Source organism: Ixodes scapularis, unplaced genomic scaffold (genome assembly GCF_016920785.2).
Source record: "Ixodes scapularis isolate PalLabHiFi unplaced genomic scaffold, ASM1692078v2 PGA_scaffold4__175_contigs__length_147842914, whole genome shotgun sequence".
In the NCBI taxonomy this organism is placed as follows: domain Eukaryota; kingdom Metazoa; phylum Arthropoda; class Arachnida; order Ixodida; family Ixodidae; genus Ixodes; species Ixodes scapularis.
The window spans coordinates 94,546,851-94,567,015 of record NW_024609879.1 but is presented as its reverse complement, the minus strand read 5'-3'; the positions used below and the strand labels follow the sequence as shown (position 1 = coordinate 94,567,015).

Below are 20,165 nucleotides of genomic sequence, written 5' to 3'. Positions count from 1 at the left end.
TATTGCCTTTACACCGGCTGCCTCGAACCACACCTGGTTTTTTGTAGCATTCAGTTTGATAACTTGCAAATATTCACTTCCCGTTAACGGCCACGTTTGGGATCATATTTAATCTCGGGGTAACACCCTCAATCGTCACGATTTCAGCTGCCGGAACCTCGAGAGATATCCGAAAAGGAGCTGATGCAGATTCTGGAGTCCGAAGACCCGACCTCGTACCGGGTACCCCTGAGCCTGGGCCTTCCCCATGAAGAGCTGGACAAAGGTAACTGCTTGGCAAGCACACCTCCCATGACGTAACTGATGCTCAGTCTGGCTATTAAGGCCGCTTACCACCGTGGTCCTTATACCACGAGATCGTGCACGGGTGCCATCTGTCGGGCGGCTGTGAGACATTTGCAGTTACCGTATACAGTTGAACCTCGATTTAACGAAGTGACCGGGACCCGCTAATTATTTCGTTAAATCGGGAACTTTGTAAAATCAAGGAAGGGAGACCTCGCGCATAGGCTGTGCGGATAATCCAAATTTGTTCATTAAATCGGGAAATTCGTAAAATCGGGTTTCGTTAAATCGAGGTTCAACTGTATTCCATTTCTTTTTGGGCATCATTGTTTCTTCCCTATCTGGAAGAACTTTTGACAATGTTATAAACAACACTATTTCTAGATGTACTCCGTCTCATCCCTCGATGGACTAAAGCCCAATGCTACAGGCCACTGGATGCAATCATGAGCTTGTTGGAAACCACGTGGTATATTTGTTTCTTCGTAGTTATCAGTGTGTCAAGACGCGTCATGCGGAGGCGAGTTCTTCGTCTGCTTATCGAGCCCTCCCGGTGGCTCCGTCTGCTTCCTGGGTTTTTGCTGTACCAATACCGATGTTCCCAGATCCTTTCCACAGCATGTACGGTTACGACACTCAAGGGAATCACAACTGCTGACTCGTCTGTTTGTGCTTCATCTGTAACGCCGTCAGCCTCGTACCACCCTCGGTTGGCTCTGGGATTGGATTGTTATGACTAAAACGAAACAATTTTATGGTAGTGTTGACATGTTTGTGAAACTGAATACCATGTACCTTCACTAAACCAATATAAAAAAGTGTGCCTTCACAACGGAGAACCACATGCGTAAGAGTAGTGCTCTTTGTACTCTGCGTATTGGAATTTCCCTTGCACACTCTTTTGCAATGCGGATGCAAGCTTTTCTGAGGTAGTGCTTCGCCTGCCATTGTTTAGGCACCTGTCCATCGTAGGGTGAGACGGAGTATTAGTAGCACATTTGATCCTGCAACTAGCACAAAACCTTGGCTCTAGTGAGTGCAGTTCCAGGGTCGCCTCGTAGATGGCACCGGCGTGCCGGCATTTTCTCTCATCGGAAGAACTTCCGAGGACTCAGATTTTAGGAAATGCAAGCGTGTGAACGGGCTTTTATTGGGATTTTTTCGAACAACGGACACGGGCCCGACGCCGTGAAGTGTCTGTTGACTGGCACGTGTAGGGTCGAGAACATCTTCGAGACCGCGTTTGCTTGTACTTCATCGTTCTGTTGCACATTCCAAAAGAGATGCGCGACTCAAAGCGGAGGCCCTCAACCGTCTATCTCAGGAAACCCCTTCCATGCCTGCCGGTGCACGGACGCAACCGTGGTGCGTCGAATCAATATTTACCAACCTTGGTTGGGCAGAAGGAGAAGAAGTGGGGGACTGGGCACGCGTCATCGGTCCCCTTTCGATTCAATGTGCTACAATCACAACCGTGTTAATGCAGCCGCTTCCTCGGTAACTTATTTTTAATAAAATAGTTTGCGGGCGTACGCACTACGCATAAAAAAAAAACACTACACAGAAAGATGGGACCTCATAGTCGTGCGTCGACACGTGGCTGAAATTGTGTCTAAAAACACTTTGTAGCTCCTTCGAAAGTTTAAGGAGTGGGAGGATCATATTTGTAAATACATAAGAAATTTGGTGGGGCAAGCCATCCATACCCTGAAAGTAACATCATAGTTTCGTATGCCTGCTCCGGAAGCATCGCATTTCTTTCCTTTCCAGGTTTTTCTTCTTTTCAATACTCTATGACCTGCCAAGGACTCGGAAGTTTAGAACAACGGGATGATCGGGATTTAATCCGTCCTACATTATTCTATCAGAATATCACTCACTGTTGAGCCGCTTTTCTTAAACCGCAGTTCCGGTCGCGCAAAAAAGGGTTCAAGTCGCGATTGCATTGGCTGCCGTAAAAACGGTCTAGCTCTTTCTGCGCCTCTTTTTAGGCTGTGTTTGATATTTTATAATAATCGAATAATTGGTTTCTGACATCGCCAAACGGTACCCAAAAAGAGAATGGAAGGCTGATCATAAAAATGTGTAAGGGTAAAGAAGTGCTTCCTAGTAAGGGATGTTTTTCCCGGGTATGCAAGTCCACTTTTTTCGCGAAAAGTAGAATAAACAATGTGGAGATACGTATAAATGCAGTGTCGAGGTAAAGATGCCTAATGGCTGTCACAAGCGTAGGGTATTTGTACATACTACGAAATCTCATATCCAGAGTCCTTTAATTGTTGGGCATGCCATTCACACGCATCCTCGGTTGTGCAGGTGGCAATCCGTGCAAGGCTTTTGATGTCATCATCAACGACGCCTTCTTCAGGAAGATAGAGTCCAACGAGCTGTTCCGGACGTTCGTCATCACGGTGGCCATCGACGGGATTGAAGACAAGTATGGCGCCAGCCCCGACAGAGGTACGCCCCCGAAAGTTCCTCGTTGGTTTCCGGGGCCGAAGGTGCGCCCCGGTTTTCCGCAAAAGAGGTGATCTTCTCGGCAAATAGTACTTTGCCGGGGCATGCAGAGTGCTCGCCTTGTCTGGGAGAAGGGAGCTTATTGAAGCATCGCCGCAAGAAGGGACGGCGCTAGCTTTCGCTACAAAAGCTTGTCGCATACGAAGCCCTTTGCGTCCGGGCGGCGTGCCCGGCATTGCGGCGATTTGTCGTATTCGGAGCGAGAGGACGTAAAACGCGGCGAATGCTCGTCGCTTCTCCCAATTGCAAACGCTCCCTCCAGGTCAGCGCGGCATCCGTAGTGAAAACTCGTCGCCTCCGGAGCCTCCACGTTCGTGCAATGGTTGGCTTATAGAGAGAATTTGCTTCCTTTTCTTCGGTCGCGAAGGAGGTAGGAAACCGAGGGAGGGTGCAGGTCGGTCGATGCCCCGGATAACGGTGCCGCGGTGGCAGATTTCCTACATCACCTAGCGAAGGCCGGCGGTAAACGCGTCTTCAACCGGCGCTTTTACCGCTTCCTAAAAAGCAGTCCCTTGATTCCTGCTCATTGATGTTGAAGAAGCATCGCTCTGTCGCCCGCTGCGATCCTGGTAGTGGCGCAGCGGCGACAGTGTATGTGGTAGATGCTTGTTCCGGAGCGACGCAACAACTTCCGCGACGTCGTTTGTTGTCACTTGGAGGCTACTTTTGATGCAAGGGTGAGACGGGACACCATACGCGTCGTTGAAGGTGCGTTCCAGGCACTGCAGGGAGGCAGAACTACGCACCGAGCAGCGTGCCAAGCGTTCGGCGGGTGGCACCAATGGCACTGCCTTCCACGCTACATCTCGTCGTAACTCGTGTTGGCTGCTATGATACGTTTAGCGAATGTTAGTCTAGAATGTTGGGTGGAACGCTCACAGTGCGGTCAGTCGTCTTACGATAAATCGAGCGAATAAAGTTGGCTTTTTAATATTGTTCTATCGAAACAGAAAAATTTGGTTTTATTCTCACCCATTTTTGTTTTTTCATGACTGCCAGCAAACGCCGGCAGCTATATGTTCGCATCGTAAACAAAATAATAGAACCCTAATTTTTGTCCTTTCTCCCATGGCCAACCACTTTCCAAAGTGAACTTTTCTGGCGTATCAAACTTCTTTCGTTATCGGTCCGAAGTCAGCAGTGACTGCCCAGAAAGGTTCACCAAGGGCTACGGACGGCTCGCGGTACGAAGCTGGGAAGGCCGCCGGGAAAGCGTGTGACCGTCCGGCACCTCCTTGTGCAGAGAGCTACACGGTGCTGAAGAACCGGCGGTACGTGGGCAGCATGCCGGACCACCACATCCAGAACAGGAAGGGGCCCCTCATCGCGGAGCTCGACACGTGAGTCAGTCTGCACGTGGGACATCGTGCCGGGGCTGCTCGGTGCCCATGGACGACCTCCCTGCCTCGTACTCGACAACGCGAGCACGGGGCTCGCGGCTCGTGGCGGGGACGCGTTTGCCGCGAATAAGTGAATGTCAGTCGCCTCGATCTGCGGGAGGGCCGGACGATGTTTACTCGTGCTCGGGGTTTGGGCTTTTCTGGCTGCTGGCCCAACGATGTTGGGCCAAATCCAACGTCGTTGGCGTCGTTTGGGTCTAGCCTGGCATGGAATGGTTTGAAGTTGAACATCTTGTGCGAGTGTCTGCCTCTGACCCGTTTCTCAGCCGTTTGTGCGTTACTTGGCATTATATAGAGACTGTGAAGCAATATTGGTTTTGAATGTTACTGATACCATCCTCGATCCTCCGCACCAAGGCACCGAGGTGCATTCCTCTGCCCTCTATCAAGTGCACCGGTGCACACTGGACGTCCCCGATCAACGGAGCGCACCCTCCCGGTACGGCTTTTCATTGCCCCAACGCGCTCCAAGACAATTGATGGTGTGCCAGGTTGCAGTCTCATCAGGCGTTGCGGCCAGGAGAAGGAATCGAGGAGATGCAGGAATAGCAGACGTGCATTGTCGAGATGGTGACCTTGCAAAAACGAACATGCCTTGCAGTGGCACTCTATGGATTCCTCAGCTCTTCTGACAGCAAAGATGACGAGCTTCTTGCCATTGCTGCTACAGTTGAACCTCGATGTAACGAAGTCGGTAAAATTCGCAATTTACTTCGTTACATTGCAATTTCGCTAAATCGAAATTTGGCTTTAGCATGCGAAAAAAAATTCCGAAACATTTTACGGGTATGAAAACTCACCGAAAATGACATTTATTTAGGGGCGAAGTAGTCCGCGAGCTTTGCTTGCGCCTTGTCCGACAGTAGCAGCGGCGTCATACGGCGTTCGAGCGCCCAGAGCGCTTGCACGGCATCCTGCTGCCCATGCGACGCCGTGTACCTCCTCAGTACGTCCATTGCGTCGAGCACTTCCCGAGTGCTCGTGATCTCGGCAGTTTCTTCAGGATGGCGTCCAAAACGTTTGCTTTCTCATCCAAAGAAAGAACTTTACGTTTCCTTATGGCAGCAAGCACGTGAGTGAACCGCCCGGTTAAAAATTAAAGCTGTTTAGTTTAGGCGGTGCCAATGTTTCCAACCTACACAGCACTCTTGACCGCACAGTTTACTTGCCCAACTTGCCCCCTTGCGCCCACAGTGTGCTTGCGCCTTTGCTTTACATCACGCTCGCAAGACGATAATCGGTCTTTTCGGTCTTCTCCTAGATGGCACTGCCCGTGCGGTCGCGCGGGCAGAGAGACGCCAGGAAGCATCCAGGGAACACAGACATTCCAAGCAAAGGGGGGAACCAAAAGCCGAAGTAGACAGAAAATGGGATAATTTCATAATTTATAGAAGGGAAGCATCCTGTTTAATCAGTGAGAAAATGAGAACAAGGGGGTCCCAATGGTTGTCAAAAGTGCACAAAAAGGATAAAAAGGCAGCCAAGAAATTTTGGAAACATCTGAACTCCATGAGTAATAAGACAAGTTTAGAACAGAGGTTTATAGTTACAGCTCAAGGTACTCGACTGGAAGGGGATAAGGCAATGCAGCATATAGGGACAATGATGGCGGAAAAATTTAAAGACCAAAGGAATGAGGCACATGCTTTATCGCAGGAGAACAGACCGGTAAGTGCTATGGATTCGTTCGGACAAAGAGAATGGGAAAGGGCAGAGAAAAAGAGTTCCTAGTGGCACCTCGACAGGCCCTGACGGTATTCCCATTATGTTAATCAAGAACTTGGGCCCAAAATCTAAGCAAGCATTAAGAGAGGCAGTGAATAAAATGGTAACGGATGGGAAAGCCCCCGATGAATGGAGACTAAGCAGGATGAGCATGATATACAAACGAAAGGGGGACAAAGCGGACATAAACAACTATCGTCCTATAACGGTGACGTCAGTGATTTACAGGGTGGTGATGCAGATTATAAAGGATAGACTGCAGGCATGGGTGGAGGGCGAGGGGGTGCTGGGGGAGCTGCAGAATGGGTTCCGGAAGCAAAGGAGGTTAGAGGACAATCTGTTCTCTTTAACGCAGTGTATCGAAATAGCAGAAAAGGAACAAAGGCCCCTATGGCTAGCGTTTCTGGATATCAAAGGAGCCTACGACAGTGTAATTCAAGAGAATTTGTGGGGCATACTGGGTACATTAGGGGTAGAAGCTGGAGTAACTAATCTTTTAAAAGATATATATAATAGCAACAAGGTGCTTATAAAATGGGAAACAAATGTATCGGAGCCTATAGAGATAGAGCGGGGGCTTAGGCAAGGCTGCCCTTTGTCGCCTTTGTTGTTCATGTTATACTTACAGGGATTGGAGAACAAACTAGAGCGGAGCGGGTTTGGCTTCAACCTTTCTTTCATCAAGCAAGGTGAATGGATTAAACAATCACTACCGGGGCTGATGTATGCAGATGATATAGTGCTAATGGCCGACAACAAAGAAGATTTGCAGAAATTAATGGATATCTGTGGTACAGAGGGAGATAAACTAGGTCTTAAATTTAGTCAAGAAAAATCGGCAGTGATGATTTTTAATGATAAAGATGGTGGCGAGCATAGGATACAAGAGGTCATGTTGGAGGTAGTGGATAAGTACAGGTATCTTGGGGTATGGATAAATAATGGTGTTGAGTATCTAACGGAGCATGAAAAACATGTAGCGATGAAAGGTAGCAGGAATGCAGCCGTCATGAAACATAGGGCCCTGTGGAATTACAGTAGGTATGAAGTGGTGAGGGGGATTTGGAAAGGGGTCATGGTTCCCGGCCTGACCTTCGGCAATGCGGTCCTGTGCATGAGACCAGATATTCAAGCAAAGTTAGAAATTAAACAGCGGGGCGTAGGTAGGCTTGCTTTGGGAGCTCATGGAAATACGCCGAATCAGGGGGTACAAGGCGACATGGGATGGACGTCATTCGAGGGCAGGGAAGCTAGCAGCAAGATAGAATTTGAGGAGCGTTTGAGGGAAATGGAGGAAGAGCAGTGGGCTAGGAAAGTTTTCAGTTATTTGTACATGAGGAATGTAGATACCAAATGGAGAAAGCGAACTAGAAAATTATCAAGCAAATATTTGGGCGGCAGTGGGGGCGCCAACCAGGAATTACGGGTTAAGAAAAGGATAAAAGAAACAGAGAAGGGTCTGTGGGAAACGGGTATGCAGACAAAACCAGCACTGGAGACGTACAGAATGTTCAAACAGGAAATTTGCAAAGAAAATATCTACGATAATTCTAGGGGAAGCTCTTTGTTGTTTGAGGCCAGTACAGGAGTATTGCGGACTAAGACGTACCGGGTTAAGTACCAGGAGATGGACACTTTATGTAGTGTGTGTGGGGAGCAGGAGGAAACGGCTGAACACTTAATACTTTCCTGTAAAGGGCTTTACCCAACAGTTAACAGTGACCGGGCGGATTTAATCAAAGCACTGGGTTTTAAAGACAGTGAAGGAAAAATAGACTTTACACGGGTAGAAATAACCAAGCGGAGGTTATCAGACTGGTGGCTAAAATCGAGGCAGGGGTGAGATTTAATCTTGGAATTCAAAACATATAATTAGATTTATAATGTTGGCTAGGTGGCGCAAGCCACCGCCCGATTCACAGGGTTTAGCCAGATCCATCCATCCATCCATCCATCGCGGTCGCGCCATCACGTCGCTCCCCCGCTGAAGTTGGCTCCCGCGCTACCCGCGGTACAGTGGAGTGGACTATGGTATTAGTGAATGTCAGTGGTGATGCTGTTATGCCGTGTTAACTTTTTGCTCGGCATTTTCTGACCAGCCTCGCGGAATCCGCTTTGCCGCATGCCTCGCCGGCGCTACCGGCGCCGCATCCTCGGGCAAAAGGCCTGTCCCCGTGAAGTAACCTATCAAGCGCTCGCGTTTGCGCATATTTTTTTTTTTAACCACAATTTTTTTGCAAAGTTGTTTTTTAGAGTTTATTTATTTATTGCCTTCTATGGCAATGGCGCTTCGTTATACTGAAATAGCAACAAAATAGACTTCGTTATATAGGGACTAAAAATACATGGGGTCTATGGGCAAGAAATTATGAAAAATAAAATACTTCGTTAAATCGAGGATTTCGTTACATTGAAGTTCGTTATATCGAGGTTCGACTGTATTATCGGTGATTACTGTATTGACATGGAGCACCCAAAAGTTATAATAATAATCCTTTATTTGTTTAATGCCCCAGAACAACCTATTGGTTACAGTGTGGGGTGGCACATAAAAAGTTTAAAAAGGGAAAAAAAACACCCGAAACAGTACACAATCTCAACCCCCCCCCCCCCCCCCCCCCCCCGACATATGCTCTCGAAATTAAAACATTTCACAATCATAAGCCAAAAATATGCATATCAAGTAGTCGTTTGAACGCAGCAAAATTTTAGAATATGTCTGCATGAGTCAGAAATTCATTTAAACAAATTTGCATTCTAGCCAGAGGGGACAGTCTCGTTTGGATAGATTTATAAAACACGCTTGAGTTTCTAACAACTCGTGCCGGTACATGAAAGTTCAAAGACGACACAAGATTGCTATCAATTTGGCCGTGAACCACTTTGTATAAAAATATAATGTCACGAGCAATCCTTCTTTTTGAAAAGTTCTGGAGTGAAAGTTCTCTAAGAAAGTATTCATAATCAAAATAACATTTTCTATCAATATATCTATCGTAAACAAGGCGTATAAATCGCTTCTGAACTCTTTCTATCCGTGCAGCGTCGGTCATTGTTAGCGAATTCCACACTGAACTACAAAACTCAAGTTTAACTCATACAAGGGAACAAAACAATCGAACTAAGCACATTATATTTGAAAAGTCATGCGTCAAACGTGATATCATCCCCATTGTTCTAAAGGCATAAGCAACAATTTGTGTAACATGATATGAAAAGGTAAGATTACTATCGAAATAAACACCAAGGTCACGAACTTGTTCCACACGTTCAATAGTGGAATTGCCGATAAAATATTGATGTAAAATTCTTTCGCGTTTTCTACACATAGATAGCACTTATGTTTTATCTGGATTGACCAGCAAAAAGTTACATGAGCACCAGTTTGAGATATGTGATACATCTTCTTGCAAAAGAGCACAATTATCTTCCGACTGGATACTAAGATAAAGCTTAATATCGTCCGCAAATAAGAGCAGTTTCGCATTTTGTATGCACAATTCTATATCACTGCTGAATATAAGAAAATGCAGCGGCCCCAAATTCGATCCCTGAGGGACTCCCGAAGTTGGAGTAAATACATCTGAGAAGCTATTCAAGATTCTTATTCTACTCTTTCTATCCGACAGATAACTACGAAATAAGTTTAAAAGAGACGACGAAACGCCGTATAAAGAGAGCTTATACAAGAGTAAGTCATGATTTACCTTATCGAAGGCTTTCGATAAGTCAAAATACACAATATCAATTTGCCCACGTGTAAGAACAAATGGGACAGTATACTCAAGGAGAGAACAAAGGTTTGTTTCTACTGAACACCCTTTTATAAATCCATGCTGAACGGTGCTTAGTTTTCGACAAAAGTAAAAAGAAAGACGGGCATGTAAAACTATCTCAAAAACCTTTGAAAAAGAACACAACAAAGACACGGGGTGGTAGTTATCTACCCTAGACGCATCACCGGCTTTCTGTATTGGCACTATCACTGACCTTTTCCAAAGACATCGGAAAACACCATTTCTCAGCGATAGGTTAAATATGTGCATAAGTAAAGGGGCAAACAAATCAGCACATCCTTTAATAATAAAGTTAGGTATTGTATCATCTCCCGCTGACTTCTTCGGTTTTAATTTTTGAATTGCCTCTAAAATTTCATTTATGTCGACCTCACTAAATGTGAAACTGTCGTTCCAACCAGTAGCGCAGATTGAAGACTTGCTTTTGAATTCTTCCTTGGAATAGCATTCACGAAAGTAAGTTTGGAATATATTAGCTACTTTTTCAGGGTTTGTAACGTAGTCCGTATCAGTACGTAAATAAATATTTCTTGCAGACTCTTTCGTGTGCTTCCTGACAAATCGCCAGAATTTATCAGGCTCATGGTAGAGACTATTTTCTACCGATTTTTTATAAATGAATTTGTCGTGTTTAAACAGTTTCTTTACAAGTGCTCTGTAAACACTGAACTTTATGTACCATAACTCAATGCCGGTTCTTTTAAACAATTTATGATAGTGTTCTTTTTTACGCATGTAGTGTTTCAGCTCCCTTGAGAACCAGAACTGGTATTTAGAAGGCTTAGACAATCGCTTTGGAATGAATGCATCGATTGCATTTTTCACTATCTTCGTCAAGGATTCAGTCACAGAATCTACACAGTTATCACGAAGAACCGTTGACCAGTTATTATAACGAAGGAACGTATATAAACCTAAATAATCACCCTTATGATAGTCATATCTGGTTAAATTTTGTCTGTCACGAGACCTCACCGGCGAAGAAAAACATACGATGAAGGGCGGGTGAAAAACGTCAGGTTGCACAAGAGTATCGCTAACTGGCATGACACTGTCTATAGGGCAGTTTGAAAGAAAAAGATCAAGAACATTCCCGGCCGTGTTCGTGAACTGATTATGCTGAGTTAGACAATTTAAAGTAATGAAATCTCTAGACGTGACACTTCTACTACAGTTTGATTATTTCCACTACTACTTATGCCGGTCGACCAGTTCATTCCTGGTAGATTAAAATTGCCGTACATATGTACTTTATATTTCGAAAAATCAATTTGCTGTTCAAGCTTTTGTAAATGGTTAACAAACACACTCGAATCTGAGAGCGGAGGAAAATAATAGTTTTCGACGAGGTAATTAAACCCATCGCGTGTTAATAATTCAACCCATACGGCACTCTGCATAGGTTTCCAAATCTAACCTTCGCATGATTTAATGTTATCCCGCACGGCTGTCAACACCCCCCCGCCAAATTTCTTCCCGGTTGCACCGTAATCCCTGTCCCTTCGATAAACACTGTATGATGTTGGAAAGTAACTGGTGCTGGAAATTTCTTTCAACAGTCAAGTTTCAGTTAAACAGAACATGTCAAAATTAGTGGAAACAACAGTTGACATACAGTCATCTGCTTTCGTCCTCAAACCGCGAGTGTTCTGATAATAGCATTTAATCTGTTGTTTAGTCATCAGTGCTATTTGGTAGTGACGTTCGCGTCATATTAAGCTTTCCAAAAAACTGGTGAAAGATACACCCCTCAGGCCAAATGCCTGGGTTATTAATGGTTTCAAAAAAATCTTGTTCAACCGAAACATGAAAAAAAGAGTAGGAGGGAAATTTTGTTTTCAGCTTTGTGCAGCTAACAGTTTTCCCCCGTAGGACAGGTTCAAGAAGCGAATTAACATCCTCAACTGTTGTCTCGGGGCCAAATTTAGTTACAAACAACGCCTTTTGAAAAGGGGGACGAGGCACAGTGGTCACCTTGGATGATTTCGATGTTCCAACTGAAGGCTTCTTTCGTCGTCTTGGTCCCACTGTAGTGTAGCCTTCGTCGTCGGTCACAAATGGCATAGAAGTCTGTTGAAGATAGTTCACACTACACGTGGCACGGTCTTCGTCGTTTCCTTTGCTGAACTTCGTGGAAAGCGTTGCGAGGCATTTTGATGACACCTAAGGTATGGTTATTATCGGGTAGTACTCTTCCTTGAACCAACAATAATGGGCAAGATATACCTGTGGAATTGTCACCTGCTTCGTGACCCCATCGACAATCACGTCCACAATGTTTGTTTGTTTGTGACCGCTAAACCTGGAAGTAAAAAACCAAAAGAAATTGGCAGCGGACGGGCACTGTGTGCAAACGTACGCAAGAAAAAACAAACAAAGCGCAAGGTGATGCATGGTGGTGGTTGCCGCGGTGCACCGGCACCGTGCAGTTTGACCTCGATGTTGCACAGACTTTATTTTGCACGACCGAAGTGCGCTGTGCACTGTCCTGGTTCCAGGGCAGTTCCGGTGTGAATTGATTGAAGATGCTACAAGTAAACTGAGCGCACGAGGTTGAGGGACCAGAAATGTGGCTTCAACTGTGAAGTTTCAAAAATTAGGGTCAACATTTTTTTTCTATTCTTTCTTATTGCAATTCTCCTCGGTTTAAGTTGTCAAATAGGACTCGCGGATTGAATGTGAGTGCCGCGTCACCTGTTGATACTGGATGGCAGTCAAACTACCGTGAAGTATTGGGTTTCACGTTTTGTGGCCATTAGTGTGGCGACAAAAACCTCAGAACCCTAACGATGTCCGGGGCGCAGCTCGTGTTACTAGTATCAGCAAATCACACTTGTGGTTACGTTGAGCATTACCTTATTTGAGCCGTCAAAAGAATATCAGACGGCTTGTTCTAGCCACGAGTTAAGGACGTTAACACTGTTTGACTTCTTCCGGTGTTGTCTGCAGCACTTGACGCGCGGAACGAAAATCTAACACACATCACTGATTTTCATGACAAATGCTGAATTGTGCTTCCCTGCTCCGCGAATGCGGCCACCGGAAGTTCCATATCGGCCATCTTGGGCCCACCGGAAGTCAATCTTTTGGAGCATTCCAGAGACTAGGCAGCAGTGTGCTGAAGACACTTTTTCTGCTCATTTGCTGTCATTTGCCAAGTAAGTTACTTAAAACCTTGTGTAAGTAGTCTTAATTGCCATTGAGAACACATAAAAATTCTTGCGAAAGCGCAGCACCGCAAGAAGAAGGCACAACTCGTCAAACATGTCTTGTGGCGTGATCAAAGAGCATGCTCTTTGCAAGCCGAAGTGCTGCGTCTCTGCTTTCGCATGCTTAAGTACCAATCAAGATTCAACGCCGTGCGGATGATTTTGAAGGTGTGTCTCGCGCCAAGGTGCATGTGCCTCTGGAGCAACGTTTTGCTTTAGTCCAACGGCTGAATTTGTAACTTGCGGCACTCACAGGCCAGAAACGAGCTTGATTCCGTGCAGTGCTTAAAAGGACACTGACAACCCCCAAAATATTTTTTTTTTTTGCCAGGTGATCTATTGGGGTTTTAGAAGACTATACAATCAATATTTTGCTACAGCATCACATATATTTTTAATATAAAAAAACGCAACTGCTCTAAACCGAAGCTGAACTGGAAAGGAGAATCAATCAATCAATCAATCAATCAATCAATGTTTATTTTTCTCTTGTGCTAACCAACAGCTCGAAAGCCTACTGGGTTAAGCACACACAATTGAAATACACCCAAAATACAGAGTAGACAAAATAAAGAGTTGTGAAAAAAAAACAAAAAAACATGCAAGCACACAAACGTGTATATATGCCAATTAAAAACACATGCATCAAAATGATCGTTCTCCAAAAGACAGGTTTGTACTAAAAATATCGACGTCAGTAAATTGCGTGTTTAAAACATGTTGGATACGTGAAACCGGTGATGCGTTTCGAATGAGGTCTGGGTAAAAGACTCTAGGATTTCTAGAGTTCGTTCTAAGTGGTATGCGAAAGTCAACACAGGTGAGGAGAGTAGGGCTGTCTATTGCATTATGAATTAGCCTATGTAAAAACTGAACATCCCGAATAGACCTTCTTTTACCTAAGAAAGAAATATAGAGAAGGAGAAAGTTACCACATGTAACGTGGCTGTGCAACTTTTCCTTTTCTCAATCATTGTATTTTTAGTTTTTTAGAAGCTCTAAAAAACGGGTATTGAATTTTCCATCTATTTCTAGTATTGAGTGTGTGCCTTCAATGACCCACAACTTCAGTTATCTTTGTTGGTTGTGTCTCAACCATAGAAAACGGCACATGACCACGGAGAAGAGAGTGAGTGCTGATGGTGAAATTAATCCCTGGAGAAGGGGAACAAGAGGGACAAAGGACAAACATAAATCTCCAAACACAGCTAGGTGACTGGTGAGCGACCGAAAAAATCCGCCTGGTCCGGGTATTGAACCCGGGACCTCTCCATTACAAGTGGAGCGCTCTACCAACTGAGCTAACCAGGGATTAGACGTCAGTAGAGCAAACGGGTTTTATCAGCCGCCACCAGTCTAACACCAACAAGGGTGAAGCTTGCAAATTTAAAGTTATAATTATAATGCAATTGCATTGCATTATAATTATAACTTGAGTCGCATTCACTCTAATTATAATGCAATTGCATTGCATTATAATTAGAGTGAGTGCGACTCAAATTGGTCGTTCTCGATCACTGGTTTTCGGGCGGAAATAAAACGAATTTCGAGCCGCAAATTATGTTGCGAGTAGTTGGGTTCCCATATGTCATGTACAAATAAAACCCTTGGCCCTGTCAGTGTCCCTTTAAAGTCTCCCGCAAGTCACGGAGGGTCTCTACAAACTCTGGTAAAGGGGGTGGGGGGGGGCTTATATTAGATGCACGCAAAACCGACGTGATTAAAATATATGTGTAACCCGGCATGGTGCTCAGGAAACAAAACTGACCAACAGTGTGAATTCTGATTACTTTTCGGCATGGCTACTCACAACACATTTGTTCTCTCCACGGAGATGGCTACTCAACAAAACTTGAAGGAAAACCCTAACGTTTCCGATTACAAAATTCAGTACTTATGATTGAACTCGAGGAGTTCAAGACTCCTTAAGACCCCCCCCCCCCCCCCCCGACTTTAAGCACCGATTCCGTGCCGATGGAATAGAGGGGAATGGCGCAGTGATGGCGGCGACCATTCTTTGCCTTAGAAATATTTCCAGCAATCAATTCAGTTGAAGGATATGGAAATCTCTCTCGATTTCCCCATTCCCCAAATACTTCCATAGTTCCAAAGTGGCAATGACGTTTTTAACCCACACTTAATTTCTCTACCTGTGTTTTTATGCATGTAAGTGATTCGGATTCACTCTAGTAGATCTCGAAAATTGTTCATAGTGCATAATGGTGGCCAGTGATCACTTACTGGAACAGCTGGACGATCCAGAACTCTGCGACCGATATGTATGCGATAAAGACATCTTCGCGCAACACACCTTTAAAACTTTCCTGAAGGGTTAACATATCCACACAGCATTGATTTTGACGGTATTCAAATGTGCGAGGCAGAGACGCAGCATTTTGGCATGCCAAGGCATGTGCTTTGATGACGCCGCGAGGCTGGCGAGACTTGTATTCGACGAGTTGTGCCTTTTTCTTGGGTTGCTGCTCTTTTGTAAAACTTTTCACGCAATCTTAAAGGTTAAAGGGGCGGTGCAACGATATTCAATTGGAATGCTTTTCACTTTACACGAGCTTACTGGCACTAGTGGGACTCAAGGATACTCGCACGCAACGCCACTGACCAAGAAACTCCTTTGTTGCGCTGTACTTTCGAGGACAAAACTGAGTGTTTTCATTCAATCTCTCCTTCGCAAAACCCGATGACGTAGCTGGGCAGTAGCAGTACCGCCCAGTGACGATATTTGAATGCGGCTCATAGATTGGACCCAAGCATGGCGTGGACACTCGATTTGGGCTCGTGATAATCGACAGCTCGAGAAGCATTCGGGTAGTGTCTTGTGTCCAATCGCTGCAATGAAGACAACAACCAAACCATTACAATGTCTGGAACTCAGCGCGTGTACTGTGCCTTGCCAACCCCAGTGCGTGGCTATGATCAACATTGGCGGCATATCATCGGCTCCATATCACGTGGCCGCTTGTTCTGGCTGCGAGTTGAGGGGGTGAACTCTGCTCTTTTTTCTTTACTTTTTTTCTGCGACTTCGATTGCATGTGGTGAAAAACGAACGGGTATTTTACAGGTCATTAACGTCAGGGATCCGTTTTAAGCGGTATTTGCTCAAAATACGAAAATCGTTGCATCGCCCCTTTAAATATGTTGAGTTTGGCGCATTATGGCCCTCGTTGCTGCTGCGCCAATAAACTCCTAATCATCATCATCAATGCAATCTTAAAGGTAACTACTATTGTTCACACAAGCTTCTAAAAAAAATCATCTTCAGCGAATGATGGCGAACAAGCAGAAAAAATGTTTTTCAGCACGCCACCGCCCAGCCTCTGCAACGTTTCCAAAGGTCGACTTTTGGTGGCCGCACTTGCACTGCAGCGACCAAGCGAGGATGCACGATTCAGCAAATTGTCATAGAGATCAGTGCATGCATCTTATAAATTACTAACATTGGGCATTACATTCGAAACAGTATTTAACGAAATTGAAGAACACATTTTACGGCCTCTACAAGATTGCTCGAGCTTTGGTTGCCTTTTGGTAAGAAGTTGGAACCCCCCCCCAAGTCTTCACTGCAGCTACCGTCAGGCGACACCACGCTTTGTAAGTCAGAGACAAATGGATAGAAATGCCACAATTTCGTTTTATTATTTACAAGGATGGAGGTTACGACGTACGGCTTGTTGATCCACGTCTTCCCTTCGTCGCTTTCTTGGACGAAATCACTCACAGAATTGGACATATATTCAGATTCATCAGATGCAACGTTTGTCGACAGAATTCTGGAAGACTTACCAATGAGCCTAGGTGCGACGATGGAGGATTCCCATAGACAGACAAACAACCAATGAGTCGGCATTTGCCACAGCAGGTGTGGGCAGTGCGCAGAAATCAGATTCGTGCCAAGTAAAACGTCTACGCATGCACCTGGCCAATGGCAGCGCCACTACAGCCGCGTGACGTAAGAGCCACGTGTGGGTGTATAGCACTAAGTAAAGCTATTGCCAAACTTGAGCGGAATGTGGGAAAATTAGTTAAGCTTGTGCAAGTTCTACCCAAACTGTGGCGTCTGGTCCGTGCCACCGCTCGGGCCATAGTTGACTCCTGCCATTGCCCGAATAGAACCCATGTGGCGCAATCTAATGCTCCATGTTCCGCTTGACGGGCAATGTAGTTTCTTCCACAAACAATACATTTTCCTATTCATGTGTAGCGTTACAATGATAGATCATGATTTGGACATCCTTGGAAGGGCCAGCCCGTTTATTTGAGAGTCTGATAACGTTGAAGCATTGAGAACATCAGACTGGGCGAGTTGGTTGTTGACAATGGTCGACGTTACGGCGCACTCGAAAAACTGCCTATCTAGGTTTTGAACATGCACACAGAAAAAAGGAAAACTCACACAGTGCTTACTAACAACTTTGTATTGTGTGATAAACTTCCGTTTCTACTTCTTTTTCGATTTAAAACAATTTTTAAATAGAAAAGACAAAAAATGAAAAAGGGGAAATGTCCCCTTCCAACGCCTAAACAAACTTGCAGCTAAATAAAACGCCAACTCTGGCCACTTAGGAATTCAGTGTCGGGATCGTGGTTGCTCTGTGCATTTCAACCACAGCATTATGCTAGGCAAAAGTGTCAACCAACTGAGGGAAATTATCGAAACTGAGTACATTCTATGACTGGGCAACAAATGTGTTAGTATGCCGTTTATAATATTGTCACAAAAAGAGATTAGTTATGTAGCTGCAAGTTTGTCTAGGCGTTAAATGGGAATTTTTCACCTCTTTCATTTTTCTATTTGAAAATCATCTTAAAATGAAGTAGAAGTTGAAGCAGACAACAACCAATACAAAGTTGTTGGTGAGTGCTGCGTGAGTGTTTTGTGTTTGGAGGCTTGAGCAACAGTTTTTTGAGTGCACTGCAACATTGACCATCACGTCGAAACAATTCCAGTTATATAATTTGACCTTCCCTCAAAAGTAGACATCCTTACTGTCTAGTACCAAAAATTAAGGAATAGAATTCTTCACTGCCCCTCTGTGCCTGCTGCAGTTCTAGCATTGTGTGTCTAGTAACGCAAACGACTCCAGCTTTGGTTATGTGACAGCTGCTCTTTAGAGCTAGTCAGATTGTTGAGACACAAATGGAATGGGCTGAAGTCGGGGAATGGACTTTCTTGCTCCCTAGCTGGGATATACTAGGATATACTAAGGACCAACAGCCGAGCATACGACACCTCTTTTTCTCAAGGTGTGCTCACCGTTTTTCTGCAGATGCAATCAAAACCAAAACTGGAAATCTATCGGCGGCGTCGAGGGACGTCAATAGACGTTCAAGCCACCAGTGGCAAATATGTTTTGTCCCGCCCTCGTCCTTTCTGCCGTTCATGTTGCTTTCCTTATCTCCGAAAAACTGGAAATTAACTTTTGTTGTGAGCTGTCACTTTAGACACATAGTAAATAAATAATAAATAAAACGAGAGCCACATATTAAATATCTGCATGGAACTCTTTTCTTAAGTGGTGTAAATGCAGATACCTCATAACACACATCACTGCTGATTAACATCAGTTAGACTGATGACCAGTTTTCTTGTAGACCTTTCTCCAAGTATAAGGCCTGTTTGGCAATGCATGTGCAGAATCTGGTGCATTCTGCAAGGTCACCAACACGACTATAAACACGGTCACAATAATAGACGTAGGTTGCACTGTCTTCGACACTCGGATGCTTCAGAAACAAAAAAAGATAAAAGCACAATGTTGCTGGGCAACATCGATGACATCAACTATTCTCAGCAAGCGGGAAAGAGATTCCAGCTCTCTTTTTTACGGCCACTTTCCTGCGGTCATTAGCGCATCCACACACAGCTCTGCGGTCAAATATTCAGACTCCACAACAGTCCCTCTTGGACCACTCCCTACTCGAGAACACAATATTTCGGCCATATTAAGGCCCGACCACAATGTTCGTCAGCATGACGGACTCATTGCACCGGTCTGCTTAACAAAACTTCCACGTGAGGGTCTTTGCTTTGAGGCCCTATGTAACAAACTGTTTGCGGTTTTTTTGCACATTTGTTTGTGATGATTTTGATTGAGTCACTGTTGAGAGATGATGCATCATCTTGAGGCTACGATATTCAAGTGGGGTGGCGGTGAGACTCGAGTGATTTCATAAGCAGTCTTTTGAGCAGCTGAAGAAGCCCCCTTCCATGGTGACAGTGGAGTTGACAATCTCCATCCAGCCAACCTTGACATTGTTGAGCATTTTGTTGGGGAAAGGAGGTATGTTGCAGGTGTCGATGACGAAGTAATTGACAGTGTGGTGTCGGAATCCCTGGACTGCTGTTACCAGAACCTGAGTAAGGGGGAGGGGGGATAGAAAAAATGCCATTGAAAGATCACTGAATTTTCGTAACTGCCCCGTGCATTGTGCTTAAAAGGGAGCTGAAGCGGTTTTGTATTTGAGGAAGCACACTTAAAGGAGCTGTGCAACAATTTCAGGGCTTTGCTTAAATAATTGTGGAAGTTGATGCCTGACACTTCTGCAGTGAACTACAGAAAACAGATTTTGCCTGGATACCCTAGTTTTTATTTAAAAAAAATGAAAAAGATCCAGGTTTTTGCCGCCTCTCAACTCGTACATCGTCTTCCGGGTCACGTGCGCAGTGACGTCACTTGAGTAGGCGCGGGGTTCCGGAAAAGTTCTCTCTTTAGAGCCATCAGCGAGCAGCAAGAACTCATCCGCTCACGACCGCGTGACCACGTGCTGGTGGGCGCCCCGCGAAATATACGGTGAAAGGAGGAAAGTCTCATCCGGGTCCGGCCATACCCGTCCTTGCCCGTCCGGCGCTGTCCCGCTCCGGCTTCTGGCGGCTATTCGCGGTTTTGTGGACCTAGGATAGATGGCGCCACTAATACTCCCTATAATAAAAGTTTTGTCGATGATACCAGGGTTTTGACGCATTTATATATATGTTGGAACGACAAGATTTATAGAAAAGTTACCTTTTATCGAGCAGGTATTCGCACAACTTGCTATCTTTTTTACAACTACCCAAGTGATGTCACGCCGCTTGTTTCTCATGGCCGCCGCTCGTGGCTGCAGGTCGGGAAATATTCTAAGTTTTGCCTCGCTATTACTCGGCGGAATCGCAACATTTCGATGAAAGGAGGTGTGTTTTCTGCCATTTGTGACACAGTGAACAATATCAAAA

General features: G+C 45.0%; 2 protein-coding genes across 4 annotated transcripts in view; one reads left to right on the top strand and one right to left on the bottom strand.

Annotated features, from left to right (window-relative positions):
• Positions 1–20,165, top strand: part of LOC120836730 (PIH1 domain-containing protein 1-like) — a 73,779-nt gene that overhangs the window by 4,674 nt on the left and 48,940 nt on the right. The window contains exons 3-5 of the mRNA XM_040205758.2: positions 148–265; positions 2,602–2,745; positions 4,046–4,142. Of these exons, the coding sequence (XP_040061692.1) occupies positions 148–265; positions 2,602–2,745; positions 4,046–4,142 (359 nt within the window). The remainder of the gene's footprint in view (positions 1–147; positions 266–2,601; positions 2,746–4,045; positions 4,143–20,165) is intronic.
• The window catches only part of LOC8024671, a 288,655-nt gene continuing 285,055 nt past the window's right edge, over positions 16,566–20,165 (bottom strand). For 2 of the 3 annotated variants that reach the window (XM_042293216.1, XM_002406498.5), the window contains exon 3: positions 16,567–19,306. In XM_042293216.1, coding sequence (XP_042149150.1) covers positions 19,121–19,306 — 186 coding nt within the window. In that variant the 3' untranslated portion in view covers positions 16,567–19,120. Of the gene's footprint in view, positions 19,307–20,165 lie in introns of all 3 variants that reach the window. The other variant, XM_029979827.3, reaches the window with a different exon arrangement.